Consider the following 17,816-nt stretch of genomic DNA (forward strand, 5'->3'; position numbering starts at 1 on the left):
CACAAACACCACAATTTGGTGGAGATCCATAGGCTAAATATGAGTAAACATAGACGCATCCTTTTGTTGCTGCTTAGTAATTCTGTATTCAAAAGAGGCTTCTGAACTGCCAGGAAGAAAACCTGAGCATCTGAACTCCAGGTTTCTTTGTTTTGTAAGAGAAATAAATCAACCAGGGACTGTTCAAAACATAACAGATAACAATACCTAAAATTTGTTTCTTCAGATTTGTTTTGCCTGCTTTTTAACTTCAGTTGAAAAAATAAGAATACACAGTTCCAGTCATGAGAGAACAGTGCAGTGCTCAAAACCCCTTGCATTTCCCAGGGTCTGAAATTTTCTCTCTCATTTTTGTACAGAAAAAAGTGTTTGAATGCAATCACTTAGAAATTCAGCCCTACAGTTGCTGTCAACCGAACATGCATAGATAATGCTGCACAGAGGTGTCACTTCTGATTTGTACTGCTACAATATATGAACTCGACTACTCAAAACCAGTTTACATCTACAGAGGACTGCCCCCCTTATAAAAGGTAGAGATTCCCATGTTCTCTTTGGCTTGATAATGGACCTCTCAGCAGCAGCATGACTTCAGCTATTGACATACATAATTTCAGACCCTGACTGCTAATTGAAGAATGAGAGAATGAGCATGCATTCCCCATTCCTCACCTTGATCCTCCTGATCTTTGTTTTCTTCTTCCTCTCTGTTTCCCTCATTTTCCTCTTCTGCATCCCCTGCTGGGCTGAAAACTTCACTGGATGCTTCAGGAAGAGAAAGCTCATCATCCCTACCCTCAGCAGCCTCATCAGCGACTGAAATATGAGAAATTAGAAATACCAAAGTAATTTTTACAAATTTGCACTCAGCCATTGTTTTAATGCAGTAGCTAACAACTCTTAATGAAGCCTGCAATCTCTATTCATGTGAAAAATACCACAAAATCTTCTGTAACTATTTAAAATCAAGTTTGTATGACAGGCCATTATAGAAACTAAAATGATTCACAGGCTTCCTAAGACAGTTGTACCTAACTACGCTATGTAAGATAAAACAGACATATATATTTTTTGTACAGATTATGAACAGGCTTGGAGGTTCCTAACATTCAATATGTGGTAAAAATTATAGAGGGAAAAGAAACCAAAAAAAAAAAAACAAAACAAAAAAACCGCTCACACCACTTGATATTAAACCTGAAAAATACTGTTTGAGGGGATGGTCAAAGCACGGAGTTTCCAGCTGTCCAGCAGAACAAACCTGAAATTGTTGGTATTATTTTCTCCTCTTCAGTTACTGCTTCTGCTGCTGTCACTAGGGAGACTTCTCTGGGAGAAGGTGGGTTTTCCCCATGTGGAGTCCAGAGCGTTAATTTGGCAATTTCCGATGCTTTCCATTTTGGTGCAGCAAGTAATGAGGGTTCTATTTCTTCCTCATCCTCTCCTTTATCCTAGAAGATAAGTCATGAAATCCAGCATCTCATCTTACAGGTATTAAGGGAATAACTAAGATGATGGTTCTGTGCACTGAAACCACTTTATCTGGGCTCAAAACAGCAATCATGTGGCCTTTTAAAGTTTTAGAGGTGAAGGAACTTGAGCAGCTGCAAAATCTTGGAAGAGAACTACAGTTTGAACCTTGATTATGTCAGATGGCTATTACCAATGATCAGTGCTTGCCAGTTTGCTTTCTTTAAGGTAAAATTTTGTCTCCCCCTTAAAAAGAATGGCTTTAAGGGGCCTATCAACTATGTCTCCTCTTCTATGCCTGCCTACAGTGTAACAGCAGCAAATAAGAGCTGACTCTCTTGAGTAGATGCTACACTGTCTATCTGACACAGGAACAGAGTGGTCAAACAGCTCTTTCTGCCTCAATTTTTGCTTAGGGAAGATCACGGAATGGATCTAGGAGACAGTGAGGTACTGCACAAACCTTATGTTTTCGAAATTTGAAGAAAACATTTTATGTAAAAAAAATATGCTTTATTTTACCCAAATATGAAGGAGTCTTTGTAATGGAATCATTACCTCCACTGCAAACCGATATATTTGAATTTTCTTTAAATGGGCCTTGTTCTGCAATTACTTCAGTTAAAGAAATGAGGCAAAATATAATCTTACTTTAGTGACAGCACTGCCCCTTGATTGACACAGTCATTACAGCATTCACATGAAAATAAATTCTTGTTCCTGAGAGTAATGATTTTCAGAAGCTAAGCGCTTAACCTTGGGTTCTTAAATTCATGTTTAAACTTCCACATCAATGGCCTAATATTCCAAAATCAGCACTTCCAACAATTCCCAAATGAACCGAGGATACTAGATACACATTACTTTGTATACTCATATGAATCTAATACTTAATTTGAGGATCTCTTGTGTTAAGCCAAAAAAGTAAAACAGTCTCCATGTTTTGCAAATCTCTGTCACTAATGATAGGTTTTATTATTATTACTCTTTTGTCTTTGTCTTAAGAAACAATTGCTGCACTGGTGAATTTTCAAAGAGTGTGTAATGGGAACTAATCTGTCTATCAACAGAGGTAGCAAGCTCTACCATAAAATGTGGCATATTTTCTTGAAATCAAATCAGTAATGTTAAGTTATATTTTGCATCATATTAATCAGAAATATTTCAAAACATTCCTGCATGAAGAGAAGGAAATATAGGCCCTAGTCCCAGCTGTTCCCTACAGTTATTAGGAGCTGTGGATAATAAGCTCCTATGAGGACCAGGAAAACAATGTGACATATTTCCAAAACATGAATCTGCTGAAAGTTACCATTTGTATCCATAGCATCAAGCAATTCAAAATATAAGAATAAATATTTTGAATTGTTTTCTGGTGTTCAGAACAAAGTGAAATACAGGCTAGGTGTACAGACAAATACATCTACATTCTTTTGTGGTTTGAAACTTCAAATGTTGTGGAAGGTCCTGATTCTTCTAAACAACTGGTTTTTGACTCATTAGATTGACTTTAACATCAGTATCTGTAAGACATTTTATAGATTACTGAACAATAGATTTGATTTACTGAGTTCCCTAATATTAAGTATAATCTGCATTATTTCATTTACCTGCTCTGTTAGTATGTATTCACCATGCTGTTCACATCCAATATCGAAGACATATTTGCCACGACCTACAGGCTGCACAAAGATACATAAAATTCAGCAGAACTATAAAGTTAGTACATTCTAAGCATGTAAGTGTAAAATATGCTTTTCTACAAAATACATAAAATAGTTAACAACAATATAGTTGAAAAGCAAAGTTACAGAGAAACTTGGCATTCTGTCCTACAGATTAATTCAGTGTCATATGTTACACTTATGGTACAAGAAATACTAGAAAAGATGAGGAGCCTAGCTTCTTATTTTAAGTGGAAAAAGATCATATAAAGGCAATTCTATGCTAGCTGTTCAGATTAATAGAGAGTTTTGCAGAACACTTACATTTCCATTCAAATACCTGCCCTTAAATCTATGGTTTAGGTGGATAAGTTCAGCCGCTCCTTCCTGGTTTCCATTTACCCAACCACCAACATACTTAGATCCTGTGTCTTTATAGACATATGTACCTTGCCCATGCCTAAGAAGAAAATAATAATTTTGCTTTATATTACTGAATATTAAGAATTTAGGATGTTGTTAAGGTATTTAAACTGTATTATTCAAGTAGATTAAATGACTCAAGTTGGACAAAAATGCCAAAGTCATCCAGTAGCACTTGATTGGCTGCAACCAGCCACACTTTGAAAATAACCTTTACATTTTAATGCCATTGGGTGACTCGAAACATCATTGTGAGAATGAAACAAACCTATTGTGGTCACGCCATTCTCCAGTATAGGTGTCTCCATTTGGATATGTGTACTGTCCATAGCCATGTCTCTGGTCATTTACCCAGTCTCCTTTAACAAGAACACAACAAAACCAGAGTGAGATGCAGTATATTTCATAGTGTGATACGGTGGTCAGTTTGTGAATTTATCATACGCAAATTATTGGAGAAGGAAAAGAAAGCTATGACATCATTATGATTCCTTACCATTCATTAAACTAAGCTCTTGATCTTTTTTCTTCTCTCTGTCCCACTCTGCAAATATTTTGGCAGCTGCCTGATCTTCCTTTCACTCCAAACACATTTTGTCCATCACAGTCTACTCCATTATCTTATGATGAACAGAAGGAGCCCTGTAACATCCTGCTCCTATCTTTAAATTTGGTAATAAGTATTACAGTTTCATTAGATAATGTGACACCTCCACTCAAATGAAAAGGGGGACTACTACAATTTGACTCATTTGCTCAAATTGTCCTGACAGTCAGGGGACATATGTACTCAAAAGGATGCTAGATTGTGTGTCTTAATTAATCTTCTGTTCAAACTTAAACAAACAAAACCAAACAAAACCAAACAAAAAAAAAGCAACCACAGGTGGATACAGTCCTGTAAGGCAAGAACTGAGTTGCTCTTTTTGCCCTTTGCTTCTAGCTCTCACAGTGTTAATGTTCTTTCTTGCCCAGCTTGGAAAGGAGGAGGAAAATATTGTCCCTTGAAGCTTAACTGATATTCAGAAGGTTTTGGGTAATACTCCCTAGGACAAGGGAAACAATGCAAGTTTCAGCTTCTTCAAACTTCAGAGGTATCCCAATCCCTAAGTGTTCTAATCAGTTGATTGTTTTTTCAGGATGGACCTAATAAAGTTCTAAAACACTTTGTACTGAACACAGTCTGTGGTTCTAATCATCACTCAGAAATAAGTAATTATACCCTCTTCTACCAAGATGGCAAGAATAAACCACTACTAAATACCACACTTCTCAGAAAAATCAATAAATCCCCATAAATAAAATAAAACACACTCCTCAGTGCTTATAGTAGTTAAAAAAAGAAAAAAAAAAAGAAAAAAGGAATTAAAGGAAAACATTTTGTAGCAAATTTATCTTCCTAAAATAATACTTTCTCCAATTCACCTAACTCCTTGCATTTCAGGGGAGGGGAGAGGAAGGTCTCCTGTCAATTACAGAAATCCTTGCAACTGTATTCAGTATTTTACCTTCATATTTTGATCCATCTGGATAAAAAAAGATACCCTGGCCATGCTTTTTGTTTTGAAGATACTGTCCAATGTATCGAGCACCATTTTTAAATCTGTAGGTCCCCTGAAAGATATTTGGTATAGACAAAATACTTGTCAGTTCTCACGCTTGTGTCAGTATAGTGCCCAAACAGAACTATTGAGACATACACACAACCACTGTCTCCTGTCACTGTCTTACCTGTCCATTTCTGAAACCATGTTCATATTCTCCATTGTACGTATCACCATTGGGTAGACGAGCTTTCCCATGGCCATGTCGCTCACCTTCTGCATTGCGTTCACCATCATATTCCTGATGAAATGTGACAAAAAATTAAATAAGATGGCTAGACCTGACTGAATTTAAGCTAACTAGACAGAGGAAAACAGGTCTTTTGCTCAAAGCTCCTCCAGCTCAGCTTGAATCTGAGACTGCTGGAGCAGCTGGCCAACAGATGCACTGCTTATGCAAACACTCTCCTCAGACCCTGGCACTCAGAGGTTTTCCTTCCCCTTCTGACACGCTACTGGAAAATATGGCTGACTTGTTTTCGTCCAGTGGAGAAAGTCAGGCGGGTCCCAGCCAAAAATGGTACAGTCCCACGTCCGAAACCCCTGCGCCCAGGAAAGAAGCGGCTCGGCAGCGCCTCGACAGCTATCCCAGGCTCGGCACGGCCGGTATACGGTATTTCAGACGCCGTGACCGATAACGTTCACTCTTCCCTTCCTCGCTGACGCTCCCCCACCCCCTGCCCGGGGCGCCCGTAGCCGTGGGCCTCTTCCCGCCCCGCTCTGCCCCAGTGCCCGCGGCGGCGGCCGGGAGATGGGGCAGGGCCGCCTCTACCCCGCGCTGCTGAGCCGCCAGCGGCAGCCCGACCGGCCCACCGGACCCCCAAATCGGCCTCGGCCTCCTCAGCCTCCTCAGAGCTCAGGTCCGACATGGCCGCGGCGTCACCGTCACCGTGGCAACCACGGCGCGTGGGGAAGGGCAGGGCGGGCGGGGCTCGCGCTGCTGTCCCGGGTGCTGAGAGCAACGGCCGGCCCCGCCCCTCACGGCGGGGCGGGGCAAGGGACGGGGAAGAGGGCGGGGCGGGGGCGGGGAGTGGGTCTGCCCCGCACTCTCACCGCTGTGGAGAAGCGGCGGCGGCCGGCGGTGTTACCGAAACTGGAGAGTGTCGCCTCCCCAAGCGGCCTCCCGGGCTGCCTGGTGGCTTTGGGCTCGGAACTCCGGAGAGGGCTGCAGCAACCCGCCCTTCCCTCGGCGCTGATGTCCCTTCTTGGCTTCTTGGCGCTGAGCTTTGCCCGACCTGTGCCTTGGTGGTCGTGAGACAGGCTGCTGACATCAGAGATGAGACCTGGGACTCCTAGGTCTTCCAAGAGCTCCCAGAAGTTTGGCTGGTTTGGCCTGTAAACAAAATTTTAGATTTTAAAAGCATTCCTGCATTTAGATTTTTTTTTTTTTTTGTCACGTTTAATGATGTTCATAAATTGCAGTCCATGGATCTTTTTCTATGTTATGAGTTTCAGGCTGATGAGCCTCATTGACGTGCTCCACAGACCAGACGTTTCCCCCTGGTGAATCCTACTGGAAGTTCAGCACGCTCCTTCAATGGGAGCCAGGAGGCCAGCGGCATTGAGCTCCAGTCTGAAATCCCACAGGCATCCCACAGCTAACTTGACGGTGCACATCCCGTGGCATGGTTAGAGGCAGAGGACCCACATGTACTCATCAAGAGGTGTCACTGAAACCTGCTTTGGCTGTCACCAGCACACCTGGGGCACTGTAGTATTGTTAGTGGTCAGGTTCTGCATTCTGGGACGCTTTGAAGAGATTCCCTTGTTTGCTATGAAAAGAGCAGCAGAAGGGTCCATATGGATGAACTGGGGGTCAGGACAGAGGCGGGAAATGCTCTACCACACGTCGCTTCTGGAACTTAGGCACTGGAAGTCATCAAACCACTGGGTTGTCTTGGCTGGAAAATCCTGTGTTTCTGCATAAACGAATGGAGTGCGAGTTACCTCTCCCGTGATTTTGCTAAGTTGCACTGAACTGCTGTGGTGACAGGGGCCCTGTGCAGTTCTACGAGAGTTACTGGTGAAATAGCATAATGACGAGTCAGTCAGGTTTTTACATTACTTAAATGTCTTCTGCTTTCACACATACAATTACTTTTACTTCTACTATTTTTTTTTCTACTCCTTTTACTAACTATAATTCTCAATTATCTTAATATGTAGGAAATCATCTGTATTCTGATTTTTCTCCAAACCCCTTTACTCAGTCAGCCTCAGCAGTGATCTCTGATGACAAGTTCACTCATCTCAGCCGGTCAAGAGCCTCCCATACTAGCATGACTGCAGCTAAATCAATGCTGGGAGGCAAGAAGAGGGCTCTCCTTCCTCAAAAGGCCAAGAAGAGTGGAAGGGAGTAGCTCACAAGGAACAGGAGAGAGGATCAATAACACCCCATATGGAAAAGACCTGTTTTGCATTTCATGTCACTTTTTTTTTTTTTTTTATGTTTCATATGTTAGCTGCTGTATTCAAAGCCAATCACTCTTCAAAATTATCTTATTTGCCTCTCTGCAACATAGTGCTTTGTTATCCTTTGCAGAGGAAAATGCCCTAAAAATCTGCTTTGGCTAAGGGAGCTGTTGGTGACTGCATCACAGCTCATGCCCACCTCCTGTAGATCTGGAGGACGAGTTGGTTTGGTGAAGGCAAGTGGTACTTCACTTCTCTGCAAAGCAGCAGCTTCACGGTGCATGCAGGAACCTGTGGGGACTCAGGGCTTGCCAGTGGTACAGGACTCAGGCAGATCCCCTCACTATCATTTTGCACAGTAGTTTAATAGCCAAGGTTTCACAAGAGGAGCCCTGTGAGGATACATGTGGTAAAAAGCTGTTAGCTAACTAGCACTGGGCAGAGGAGGTGATGCTTCTGAGGTAGCACAAGGAGTGGCAAGTGGTTAGAAAACATGGGAGGGGTCACCTTATACCATAGGTCAAAGTTTTAGCACCCGAACCAGAAGAAAAACAGGGTTGTCTTTATACAAAGATACATCTTAGTTTTCATAGGCAGGAATCTAAATAGCCACTATTTAAATAATAAATAAATGATTTATTTATTTATTAAGATGTGTCACTTATTTGGAATATGTATCTTTTTGCTTACAGTTGGGCAAAGATGAAAACAAAAAGAGAACTATTGCTAAATACCATTGTGTTCTTAGCTCATAGGAAGTGTTTGGCCTTTTGAGTTAACACCCAGTTACTAATTTGAGAGTACTTTATGTCTGAAACAAGAACACAGAAATTAAATTTTCTTAGCTGCCAGAGCTCTAAGAAGCTATACATTTATTAACTCAAAATTGGATGGCTATTTTTCTTTCCTGTACATCTCCAGCATTTGACTACAGAAGCTTAATTTGCATAATGGCTGTACTGATAATAAGTAACTGCAGAGTATGCAACACACTGCTCTGATTGCTTACCTCCTGCAGAACTGGATATGAGTGCGTATTATCTGATATACAGTCTGCTCATTTCCTCCTTTCTCACTCTTGATTATGCCTCAATTCCTTCTTTCACCTAAGGATGGCTAAATTATTTTATCTATTATAAGATAATGTCTCTAATTATAAAACCGGTTACTTGGGCTGTGAGTGGCATATTAATTCTAAGCAGACACTGTGGCTCAGAGTTGTAAGGGAAAATGTTTGGGATGCATATGGAGGTGCTCCCTGTTAACGACAAAAATAACCAGATCTGGCTTTTGAGTTCAAAGTTCACGTAGCCCAGGGGACAGCTGTGATGCAAACAGGACACAATGACAAGCCATCAAATACTCTCCCATTAATGATCACTAAGTGTTCAGTCCTGAAGGAGGAACAGTTCACTTCTCCTGGGAAACAGCCAGGAACTATTGCTTTATAAAATTTAAACTGCTCTGAACTTAGAAGTGGCAGATTGCACAAATGTCTGTGTGTCAGGATCCCATAGTTTGACCTAAATGAGGGAGGCATCATTTAAAGCTTTCTATACCTAGAAACTTGTTTTATGAGGACAACTACAGACTATATGGATGCATATAATTAACAACAAGGAGGATGTATTTTGTAGTTTCTGGTCTTCCATATGCATTTGGGTGTGTTTCAATGCCAGATTAAAGTCAAGCTATACTATTGAAAGAAGGGCAGACATCATCCTTATTTTCTTGTTCTTTTTCCTTCTCTGTTGAAGGACTGACAGAATACCATAAATATCCTTAAGGTCTTGGCTGATCTTATATGTAAATTTCATTTGCCAAAAGGCCTGAGAATGTCCGTGGCTGTGCTGAGGATGTGCTCAGCTCTCACTGCTGGCTCAGCTGGCAGCTGTTGGCACCGGTTGCCAGTCACCCTGGCAGGAGAGGGCAGAAGCTGCCACAGCTGTGGGCTGCCCTGGGGAAGCTCCTGGTTTGCAGTTTGAGCAGAAACCCCATACGGAGATGCAGCTGCAGAGAAACCCAAAGCTCTTGCTGCCGGAGGTTCTTACAAAGAGGGAAAGACAGCGACATAGAAAAGCAAAAAGCGGTGAGGCACAGGACACTGTAAGGTGCCTCCTGTGGGAGAGGACAGCCCTGGTTGTCCTTTTATCCTGCTTTGCAGGTCCTCACTTTTAATTTCGGCAGAGAGCATCTGTAGGGAGGAATGGTCAAAAGGCACTTTCGAGGCCCACTACACTCCCAGCTCTCCTTGGACTTCACCCTGTGCTATGAGGGGGAAGACTTTTGGCAGTGTTCTCCACACCCCCAATTCAGAATGACGCCAGATTCTGAAACATCAAAATCCATTGTAAAATGGGAACTTTTCTCTGCACAGTTCTTTTTAAGGCAAAATGAAAGCTGCTTAGTATGTTTGTAAACCAAGTAAAAATAGCCTCTATTCGTGCACAAAACCAAGCCAGAAGAACAAGTAAATGACCTTTCTAGCCACTCAGTTTACAACTGCCTTCTCCAAGTACCATTAATGTTGGAATATCCTGAAAGCGAGATGATTAGGAAAGAAAAGTTTGCGTGAAAGCCATTCTTGAAATACCAGTAATATTTTTTTTTGCATCATGGTTAAACACAACCTTTCAGTTCCCTCCTGCAGATTATCCAAGTGAAAGCATTCTGCTGTGTTTATACCCTCCCGCCCATTTCTCTGACCTTACTGCTCATTTTGAAGTACAGAGCACATTCCATTCTTCAGACATATGGGAAAATTTTCAAGTTTTTCTTTTATATATGGAGTCTCCCTTTCTACTAAAGTGAAATAGGAACAGATATAGGTCACTTCTATTCCATTTTGGAAATTGTTGCTAATGTCTTTTCTCTATACTTTTATGACAGCGTTACTACTGCTGCCAAGAAAGCAGTTTGCATTCCTGGAATGAAAGGATATCGTATGGTCAGTATAAGAATAAAGCAGTGTTAACATTACATTTTTCTCTGCTTTACCTCAGAAGTGGGTTTTGTTTCATTAAATAAACAAAACCCCAAACCTGAGCTTCTTTATTTAAGCATAGTTTGTAATGTTGTAAAGCTAAATCAGTCCAATCCTTTTGTCCATACCATCCCAAGTCCTAACCTGGTAACTCAAAATTAATTCAGCTGAGAAGAATGAAACCATTGGAGTAGCTGGAACTAATCTGCTGCCTCCTTATTCCTGTCAGCTCAAATACCTTTGTACTTCATCTTCTTGTACATGACTTGCAAGGCAATTGCTTTAGTGTCAGCTCTCTGTTATGGTCTGCTTTCTGGTTTATCATAGGATTTGTGACTGTTCTGGTATTTGGTTTCTACTAAAATATGCCTCAGTCCTCCCTTCTCATATAACTACTTTCCAGTGATCAAGTCTGCAAGCAAGGAGAAATGAAGTCTGTCAGTAGTCTTCCTGCCCATTTCATTCTGTTTACTCCTTAGCAATTGTTTCTGTAGCCATTTCTTGCTCTTCCACTCAGCTCTCTGGGCAATTTAAGAAGAGCAGAAATAAAGCCAAGAGAAACTCCTGTTTCCTGCTGGAAGCAGAAATAAATTCTTCAAGATATGTTCCTCAAAATAGATGTTCTTCTCTTGCAATGAAAGATGGTCTATATATTGTTTTACAGGTTCCATTTATAACAATACAGTTTGGTTGTGGTTTTGTTTGTTCGTTTTTCTTAAATTCTGTATTCTCAGTACATTCTTGTTTATTTTTCTGCGAGCAGGTGGCTGAAGAGATGAGAGTTGATCTTGGTCTCTAACCAGGGAACTTCCAACCTTGCCACAGGGCCACTGATCCCTGTACCAACAGGTCACCTGCCACAGCTCCAGCCAGGACTCCCTCCAGTAGATCCTACCCCATAGACACCACTGTTGCTATAACTGCATTTTTACAGGTCTTTCCTTAGACAGCACAGGGTGTTTTGGCAGTTCCACTCTCCACCCCTCTGGAAAGCCTTGGGGAGAGCTGGAGTAGCACACTGTCAACATCCTGATCTCCTTTTTCCAATTGGAACCACCAGCTGATAGGCAGCTCCAAGGGGGTTCAAATAATTGCCATTATTCCTACACGTCTCCTGCAGTCATAGCAATATCTGCCTTTATTTAGGAGGTCTGGAGGCTGTTCTACTGTCCCTCCCCTTCCATGTTCCACATGGTACAAGTTTTTTAATTTATAGGTAGCCTGTAGTGGTCAAGTACCATCCTGCTCTGGCTGGGGAAAAAGTCGTGCTGGAAAAGTGGTCTCATCTACTGGCCTGTTTTCCTAAAGCTACCAACTCTCACTAGCTTTCTGGCAAGCTAGATGTGATAAAAGTACTAGTTGGGAAAATATGTAGTCATATTAGCATGGCACTGTGCTGGCACTAAAGTTTCTCATCAACCAGCAGGACATCCTGTGCTAACTCAGCTCTGTAGCTTCTAGAGCACAGCTGGCTCACCTCCAGCCCTTTCTGAGTGTGGCTACAGCAGGGCTACACCTGTCTACTCCCAGCCATATAGGAATAACCTTCACAGTCTCCTTCTTTTATGGCTCTTCTGGATAATAATTTTTCTTTTGTCTGCCGTAGCTCAGTGGCAGGTTATATTTGGATTGCACCCAGTGTTGATGTGAATTGCTTATACAATATCCCAGCTGCTCTGTTGGGAAAACAAAGCATGTAAAACTAATGAAGGAGAATAAAAGCTGTGATTATATCAGTCCTGAGAATCCTGCTACTCGTGTGGAATAAAGTCTAAATAAATATTTGTTTTTATATAGCAAAATACTATTTAACAATCCATTCTTATGTAAAGAGGTTATGAACTTTTCTGATCCCCTAATACAAAGAGATCACTCAGTGGCTAAACAGATTAGCCTTTTCCATCTGTGCAATTATGAATCATAAAATATACTTGTGCAACTTACTGGAAAGAAAATAAATAGATTAATCAGCTAAAGGATGCAACAGTCTGCATTCAGACCTCTGGTCAGCCAGCATCACCTATTCAGCAAAGGAAAAACTATGCTGACATCCACTGACTTCAAAGCGGTTTGCAACGTCAGGACTTGAGGAGTTAAGAGCACCACTCGTCTTCACTGGAAGTAAAATTTAATTGTCAACCAGGAAATCAGATTATCTTTTTGAGAGGAACACCAGCAGAAGCATACATAAGCATCTGTCAACTCATAAGTCTTTACTTCTGTTTGGTTTTGCAGACAAGAACACACCCTTTTCTATTTCCTCTAGTATGAACATTGCCAGAGGCTTAGAAAACCGAGCTGCTGCCACGTTTCCTACCTAATACAACCATTTACAGGACCATATCCTTTATTTGTATTTCATTCTAGAAAGGAACTGGCAACATGTCCTTCCTGTTCTTCTCTCTGAGGCTCTAGATTACATGTTATTTAAAAAAAAAAAATTTGTGTTCTGTTTTTTAACCGTTTACTCCTGGCTGTGGACTTCCTTTTATCTCTGGCAGACATCTGGCCCTCCTTTGATAACTGTACACTAGGAGGCTGTTGTGCAACCAGAGGCATGAGCTCACGCTGCTCCTTCTGTGTTCTCACTTACTTGACGGCTTCTGGCAGCTGGAGCTGCTGGTGACCAGCACTGGCACAGTAGAGAGAGCAGCTGTGCCAAGTGTGGCAGCCAGCAGGTCCCAGTGATGTCAGAGGAATGGATTAGGAGAGACCTTTATTTTAATGGGAGATGCAGTTTCTACTTTAAGTAGGAAAAATATCAGGGGAGTTTGTGGCTGTTTGGCTCATGCTTTTTGCAAGTTGCCTGTCACTGAAAATTTAAAGATACTCAAGCAAGGTTAAATTATTTAAGTAACTTAAAAGAGCCAAGACAAAATAAAATTAAAAAAAAAAAAAAAAAGAGAGGATCCTACATGATGAGGACAGTTGTCATGATTATTTGAGATGGCTAATCATGTATACAAACAAATGCACTGCCATGGGCCTGACCTTTTCTGCTGTAAAGAGACAAAGCCTCATTTTCGCATGTGCCTGTGCCAAGTCAGAATAGATGGTGCCTGGGTGCCTTCCTGTGCTGCTGCAGAAGTGCAGCCACATGATTCACACAAATCCCTTTTCCTAGGGGAGCATTCCCTGTCTAGTTTTGTCTTTGCTAAATCGTTGATATAGAAGAAATGACAAACATCAATATGCATAGATGCTTTGCTCTGTCTGTAATTACCTCATCTATATCTGACCTTAACGTGTGCTTTTCCACCCTAGAGAACAAATGCTCCCTCCATAAGACAGTGGTATTTCTGCGATAAGCCTGCTTAGAAGAATAAAGAGGCTTGAAGTATTTCCTTGTTCGGTTCTTGCACCATCACATGTGGGACAGCAAACGTGAAGAGCTTAAAAAGCTCTGAGACATGCCTGTCTGTGCTCCACCTCCAAGTGTTAACAGTCAGCTAAACATAGTCCTACTGTCCAGAGCATCAGCCATTTCAGCTGAGCTGATGGAGCTCTGGGGTAGATGATTTTTCGTTTGGATTCACAAGGGACACAGGACTGTACTGTCCAAAAGCTGCTATGCACTGTCCTTTCCCCAAACCCTGGGTGAAATTGTGGTTTGTCTTACACTGCATGATGGTTCTGTAAAAGCAGTGCTAATGTGAGACCTTTTGATGCTGAGTAGTGGCTTTGGCTTTTATTTGTGAACCAAAAATAATCTCCTTAGATTGCTGATAATCAAGAGCAGTGCATTAGCTTTTCAAGTAGGAACTTTGTAGCATTTGGGAAGCCAAAGTGAAGACTTTTTTTTTCCAAGCTTTGATTCACTACTTACAAACCTCAGATAGAAGGATGTGAGCCTGAGCAGGAATCAACAACAGCTGCTCTAACACCCACCTGCATTGCAATGGCCTGGTGAAACTGCCATCCTGGTTCCGCAAATGACTGGAGAAAGCAAAGGAAAATGCCACTGGGATCATGGACCAAAGCTGAGCATGTGTCTAAGTGTTTGAAATGTGGGGCCTAAGTAATTTCATACCAGGAATCAAAGTATCTTTTATTGGAATTACCAGCATAGGCAGTGCAAGAAGAGAAGGAAGAGACAAAACAAAACAAACCATTTTAGTGAGTGCCTTAAGTAGGTGGCTTGTGCCAGGCAGGTGATACTCTACAAGGGACAAACAGTTATACAGATAAATTAAAACCTGCATGAGGTAACTGTTAGAAGCTATTCAGCTTTGGATGAAATAGAAGCATGGCATTACTAGCACTGGTGAGATAGCCATGATAGAGGAATACACCTGCAGCTGCAAGTATGCATTTATATAAATAACTAAGCTTTGAAACATACACGTTTGTTGAAAATGCACTGCAGTGTGAGAACACCAGAAGGCAAATAAAATAAATAAATACTTTTTTCTAAGGAGTGCCACTGATCTTTTCCGTCAGTTTTTGGAAGACCCGGTGTAGGATTTCCTAACATTTGCGGTTTGGCAGCAGAAATATCTTTCACGCATTTGACGCGGGCAGCCGAGAGCACTGCAGTACAGCACCTGTGCACACCTGCCGGGGCCGCGACCGGCCTGGGGATGCCGGGCAACGGCGCCGAGCCGCTGCTCTCGAACGCCTGGGAGCGAGAGAGGCCGCTAGAGCGATAGGTGGGTCGGCGAGGTCTGCGGGCAGCGCCAGCTCAAGGAGCGGCTTTTGTCTCCCCGGCGGGACGGAGATGGGTTCCCCCCGAGGAGCCGCTGCCTCAGCCCCGTGGCGGCAAGGCCTGGGGAGCGGGGGAGGCCGGGCCGCGGTTCCCTCCGCAGGCTGCGCCCGCCGTTACAGAGGCGGCCCGTAGCCTCTGAGGGACGCGCTGCCCGCACGGACCGGCCCGCGGCGCGACTCCTACCGGCCGCCACGGCCCGTCCCGCCCCGGCGGTGTGTCCCGCTGCTCGCCGAGCCTAGCCGTGGCGCGGCCCGCCCTGCTACCGCGGGGCGCCCTCCTACGCCACGATACGGCGGGGAAGGGCCCGGGCAGGCCGGTGCCGCCGCGCAGCTCCCGCGGCCGGGCAGCGATCCGCAGCCGGGCTCGGCGCAGGCCAGGCAGGAAGCAGGAAGCTACCGGCGGCGGGAGGGCGAGAGCGGCGGCAGTGGGTAGGCTCGGCGGGCGGGGGACAATCGTGCACCTGCCGTGCCGGCGGCGGGGGCGGAGCAGGGGCGTCGCCGCCGCCGCTTCCCGCGTGTGGGGTCGCGCTCCCCGCGGGACTGCTCGGGGGCGGCGGCCGCGGCCAGGCGGGGGGTATCTTGGCGCGGCGGCTCTTCTCCGCTGGAGGCGTTGGGAGGGTGGCTGCAGTGCTGCAGGCGCTCAGGCGTTCACCGGCCCCGGCTCTCCGTTTTCTTTTGTTTTGCTTTCCCCATTTTAACTCTTCGAGGCTGGGCTTGTTGTGTGACCCCCTCGCCTTCCTTCGCCCTAGCCGGGCCCCGGAGAGGATTGGTTTGGGGTCACCCCTTGGTTTAGTTGGTAGCGGAGGGGACAATTGTGAGCTTGTGCCCCTCCGAGTGCGCGGCTGCAGGCAGGATCCCGCTGCCCGGTGGTAACCCAGAGGCACAGACCAGCCCTCAGCTGGCGTTGAACTGCCCGAAACCTCTTCAGGGGCAGCAAGCGGCAGCTCCCGGAGGCCGCAGCCCCTGGTACCGCTGGAGGAGAGGCGGGTGCTGCCCCTGATCTGATCCCGCGGGCTGGGTGGGGGGGCTGTCCCCGGCCTGGCTGGGCGGCCGCCCCGGCTGCCACCGGGTCATCGGGAGTGCCGTAGCCCCCGGTGTGGGGCGGGTGGTCACGCAGGGTCCCGGGACGCAGGTGTGAGTTTGCTGTGTGTTCACGAGCTCTCTCATCCCACGTTGTTAAGCTGGGATTAGCTGTTTTTTGCTTTCTGTAGTAAACAGAAGGAATATGGCCGTTAGAGGTCCAAAGCTGATGGATTTGGCAGTTCATGGCTCAGGTGCTGAGCAGTTGGGTGTTAAACCTAATATGCATTAGATCTGCATGTGCCTAAAGGCCTTTTGAGTCCTGAAGGGACATCCTGATGAGGACTCCCCCCCATCTGCATATACAGAATTAATTGTCTGCCCTCCAGGGGAACTGTGCACAGCGGGGCAGGAGCTTCTCTCTGTGTCCCTAGTATGCAGCGCAGCTGAGCCAAGGTTTGCAGTATGATTATTTGCAGTGGTAAACGCCAGTCGCGAATCACCATATTTTCCTGAAACAGGGAGGGAGCTATGTTTCAGCCAGTGCAGCAGGAAGCCTGAAGAAGCAGTGTAAAGTTTGGAAGGTAAATATGGACTCAAAGTAAGTACCAGGATATTGCTTTATGTGTTGCAGTACGGCAAGGAGGAAGCGAAAGTGTTTGTTTTCGTTGTCAGGTAAAATAGTTGCTGAAAATGAGAGAATGGAAAAACAGTTTGAGTGATTCAAATGGAGCTCGTCCTTGGGCTTCATTAGGAGAACGGAAATATAAAGGATATGTTGGTAAACTACCAGTTATATGTTGTAGCCTGTTAATGTAATTTTTGGAGAATAGCTCGGTTTTAAAATCCGTTTGAATCTACAGCAGGATGTAGTCTTTGTAACCTGTTATCACAAGTTTTATTGCCAGAAGTTTCTTTGCTTTTGTAGAGGAAGTTTCATTTCCTTATTAAAAGCACATGAATGTCAGAGGAACTTATAGATATATGAGGGCAGAGATAATCTGTTGATGAGTAAATGAGAAACTCAGGTCTCTCTGCCTGTGGTAAGTAAAATGAAATCAGCCCCTGTCAAAGAGAGTTAGGCTGCAGTTCACTCAATGCTGCTGGTAGTCCAGTCGCCTTTGGGACTCTGGATTTACGGCCAGGATGCTGTTAGGAGGTGGTGTGAGTACGATCTGTGCAGCAGGTGCACAGATGTGCAACCTTGTGTGACCATTTGGCATTGAAACCTCTCTGTAAGATACGTGAAGCCTTTTTTCTGCTTACACTACAGCTGTTAAATAGTAACTTGCTAAACAATTACTTTTCTGTGATGACAATTACCTTGTCCCATTATATTTTAAGGGAACTGTTTAAAGAGGTTTATGACCTCAGATTTTTTGTTCCTTTTTGGTTTCTCACTTTTTTTTTTTTCCCAGTAAATGAATGTTACCTCACTTAAAATGTGACCAGTTAAATAATAGTTTTGATGTTTGGGATAACTGTGAGTGAGGGGAGATGGGGTTTGTGATCACCCTGGAACAGGTCTTTTACTGC

At 44.0% G+C, this 17,816-nt stretch overlaps 2 protein-coding genes across 16 annotated transcripts in view; one reads left to right on the top strand and one right to left on the bottom strand.

The window, feature by feature from the left end:
* Nucleotides 1–15,532, bottom strand: part of RSPH1 (radial spoke head component 1) — a 43,007-nt gene extending 27,475 nt beyond the window's left edge. For 5 of the 6 annotated variants that reach the window (XM_071811534.1, XM_071811537.1, XM_071811536.1 and 2 more), the window contains exons 1-9: nt 15,445–15,532; nt 6,250–6,494; nt 5,289–5,402; nt 5,066–5,171; nt 3,826–3,916; nt 3,459–3,594; nt 3,081–3,152; nt 1,262–1,451; nt 673–816 (exon numbers count right to left, since the gene is read on the bottom strand). In XM_071811534.1, the coding sequence (XP_071667635.1) occupies nt 673–816; nt 1,262–1,451; nt 3,081–3,152; nt 3,459–3,594; nt 3,826–3,916; nt 5,066–5,171; nt 5,289–5,402; nt 6,250–6,432 (1,036 nt within the window). In that variant the 5' untranslated portion in view covers nt 6,433–6,494; nt 15,445–15,532. Of the gene's footprint in view, nt 1–672; nt 817–1,261; nt 1,452–3,080; nt 3,153–3,458; nt 3,595–3,825; nt 3,917–5,065; nt 5,172–5,288; nt 5,403–5,979; nt 6,090–6,249; nt 6,495–15,444 lie in introns of those variants that run through there. The other variant, XM_071811538.1, reaches the window with a different exon arrangement.
* SLC37A1 (solute carrier family 37 member 1) overlaps nt 15,058–17,816 on the top strand; it is a 41,243-nt gene continuing 38,484 nt past the window's right edge. For 2 of the 10 annotated variants that reach the window (XM_065861184.2, XM_065861219.2), the window contains exons 1-2: nt 15,294–15,689; nt 16,802–16,881. The gene's annotated coding sequence lies outside the window, so the exon portion shown is untranslated. Of the gene's footprint in view, nt 15,206–15,278; nt 15,690–16,801; nt 16,882–17,816 lie in introns of those variants that run through there. The other 8 variants (XM_065861168.2, XM_065861178.2, XM_065861202.2 and 5 more) reach the window with 6 other exon arrangements.

The sequence above is a fragment of the Patagioenas fasciata genome, chromosome 1, assembly GCF_037038585.1.
Source record: "Patagioenas fasciata isolate bPatFas1 chromosome 1, bPatFas1.hap1, whole genome shotgun sequence".
Classification (NCBI taxonomy): Eukaryota; Metazoa; Chordata; class Aves; order Columbiformes; family Columbidae; genus Patagioenas; species Patagioenas fasciata.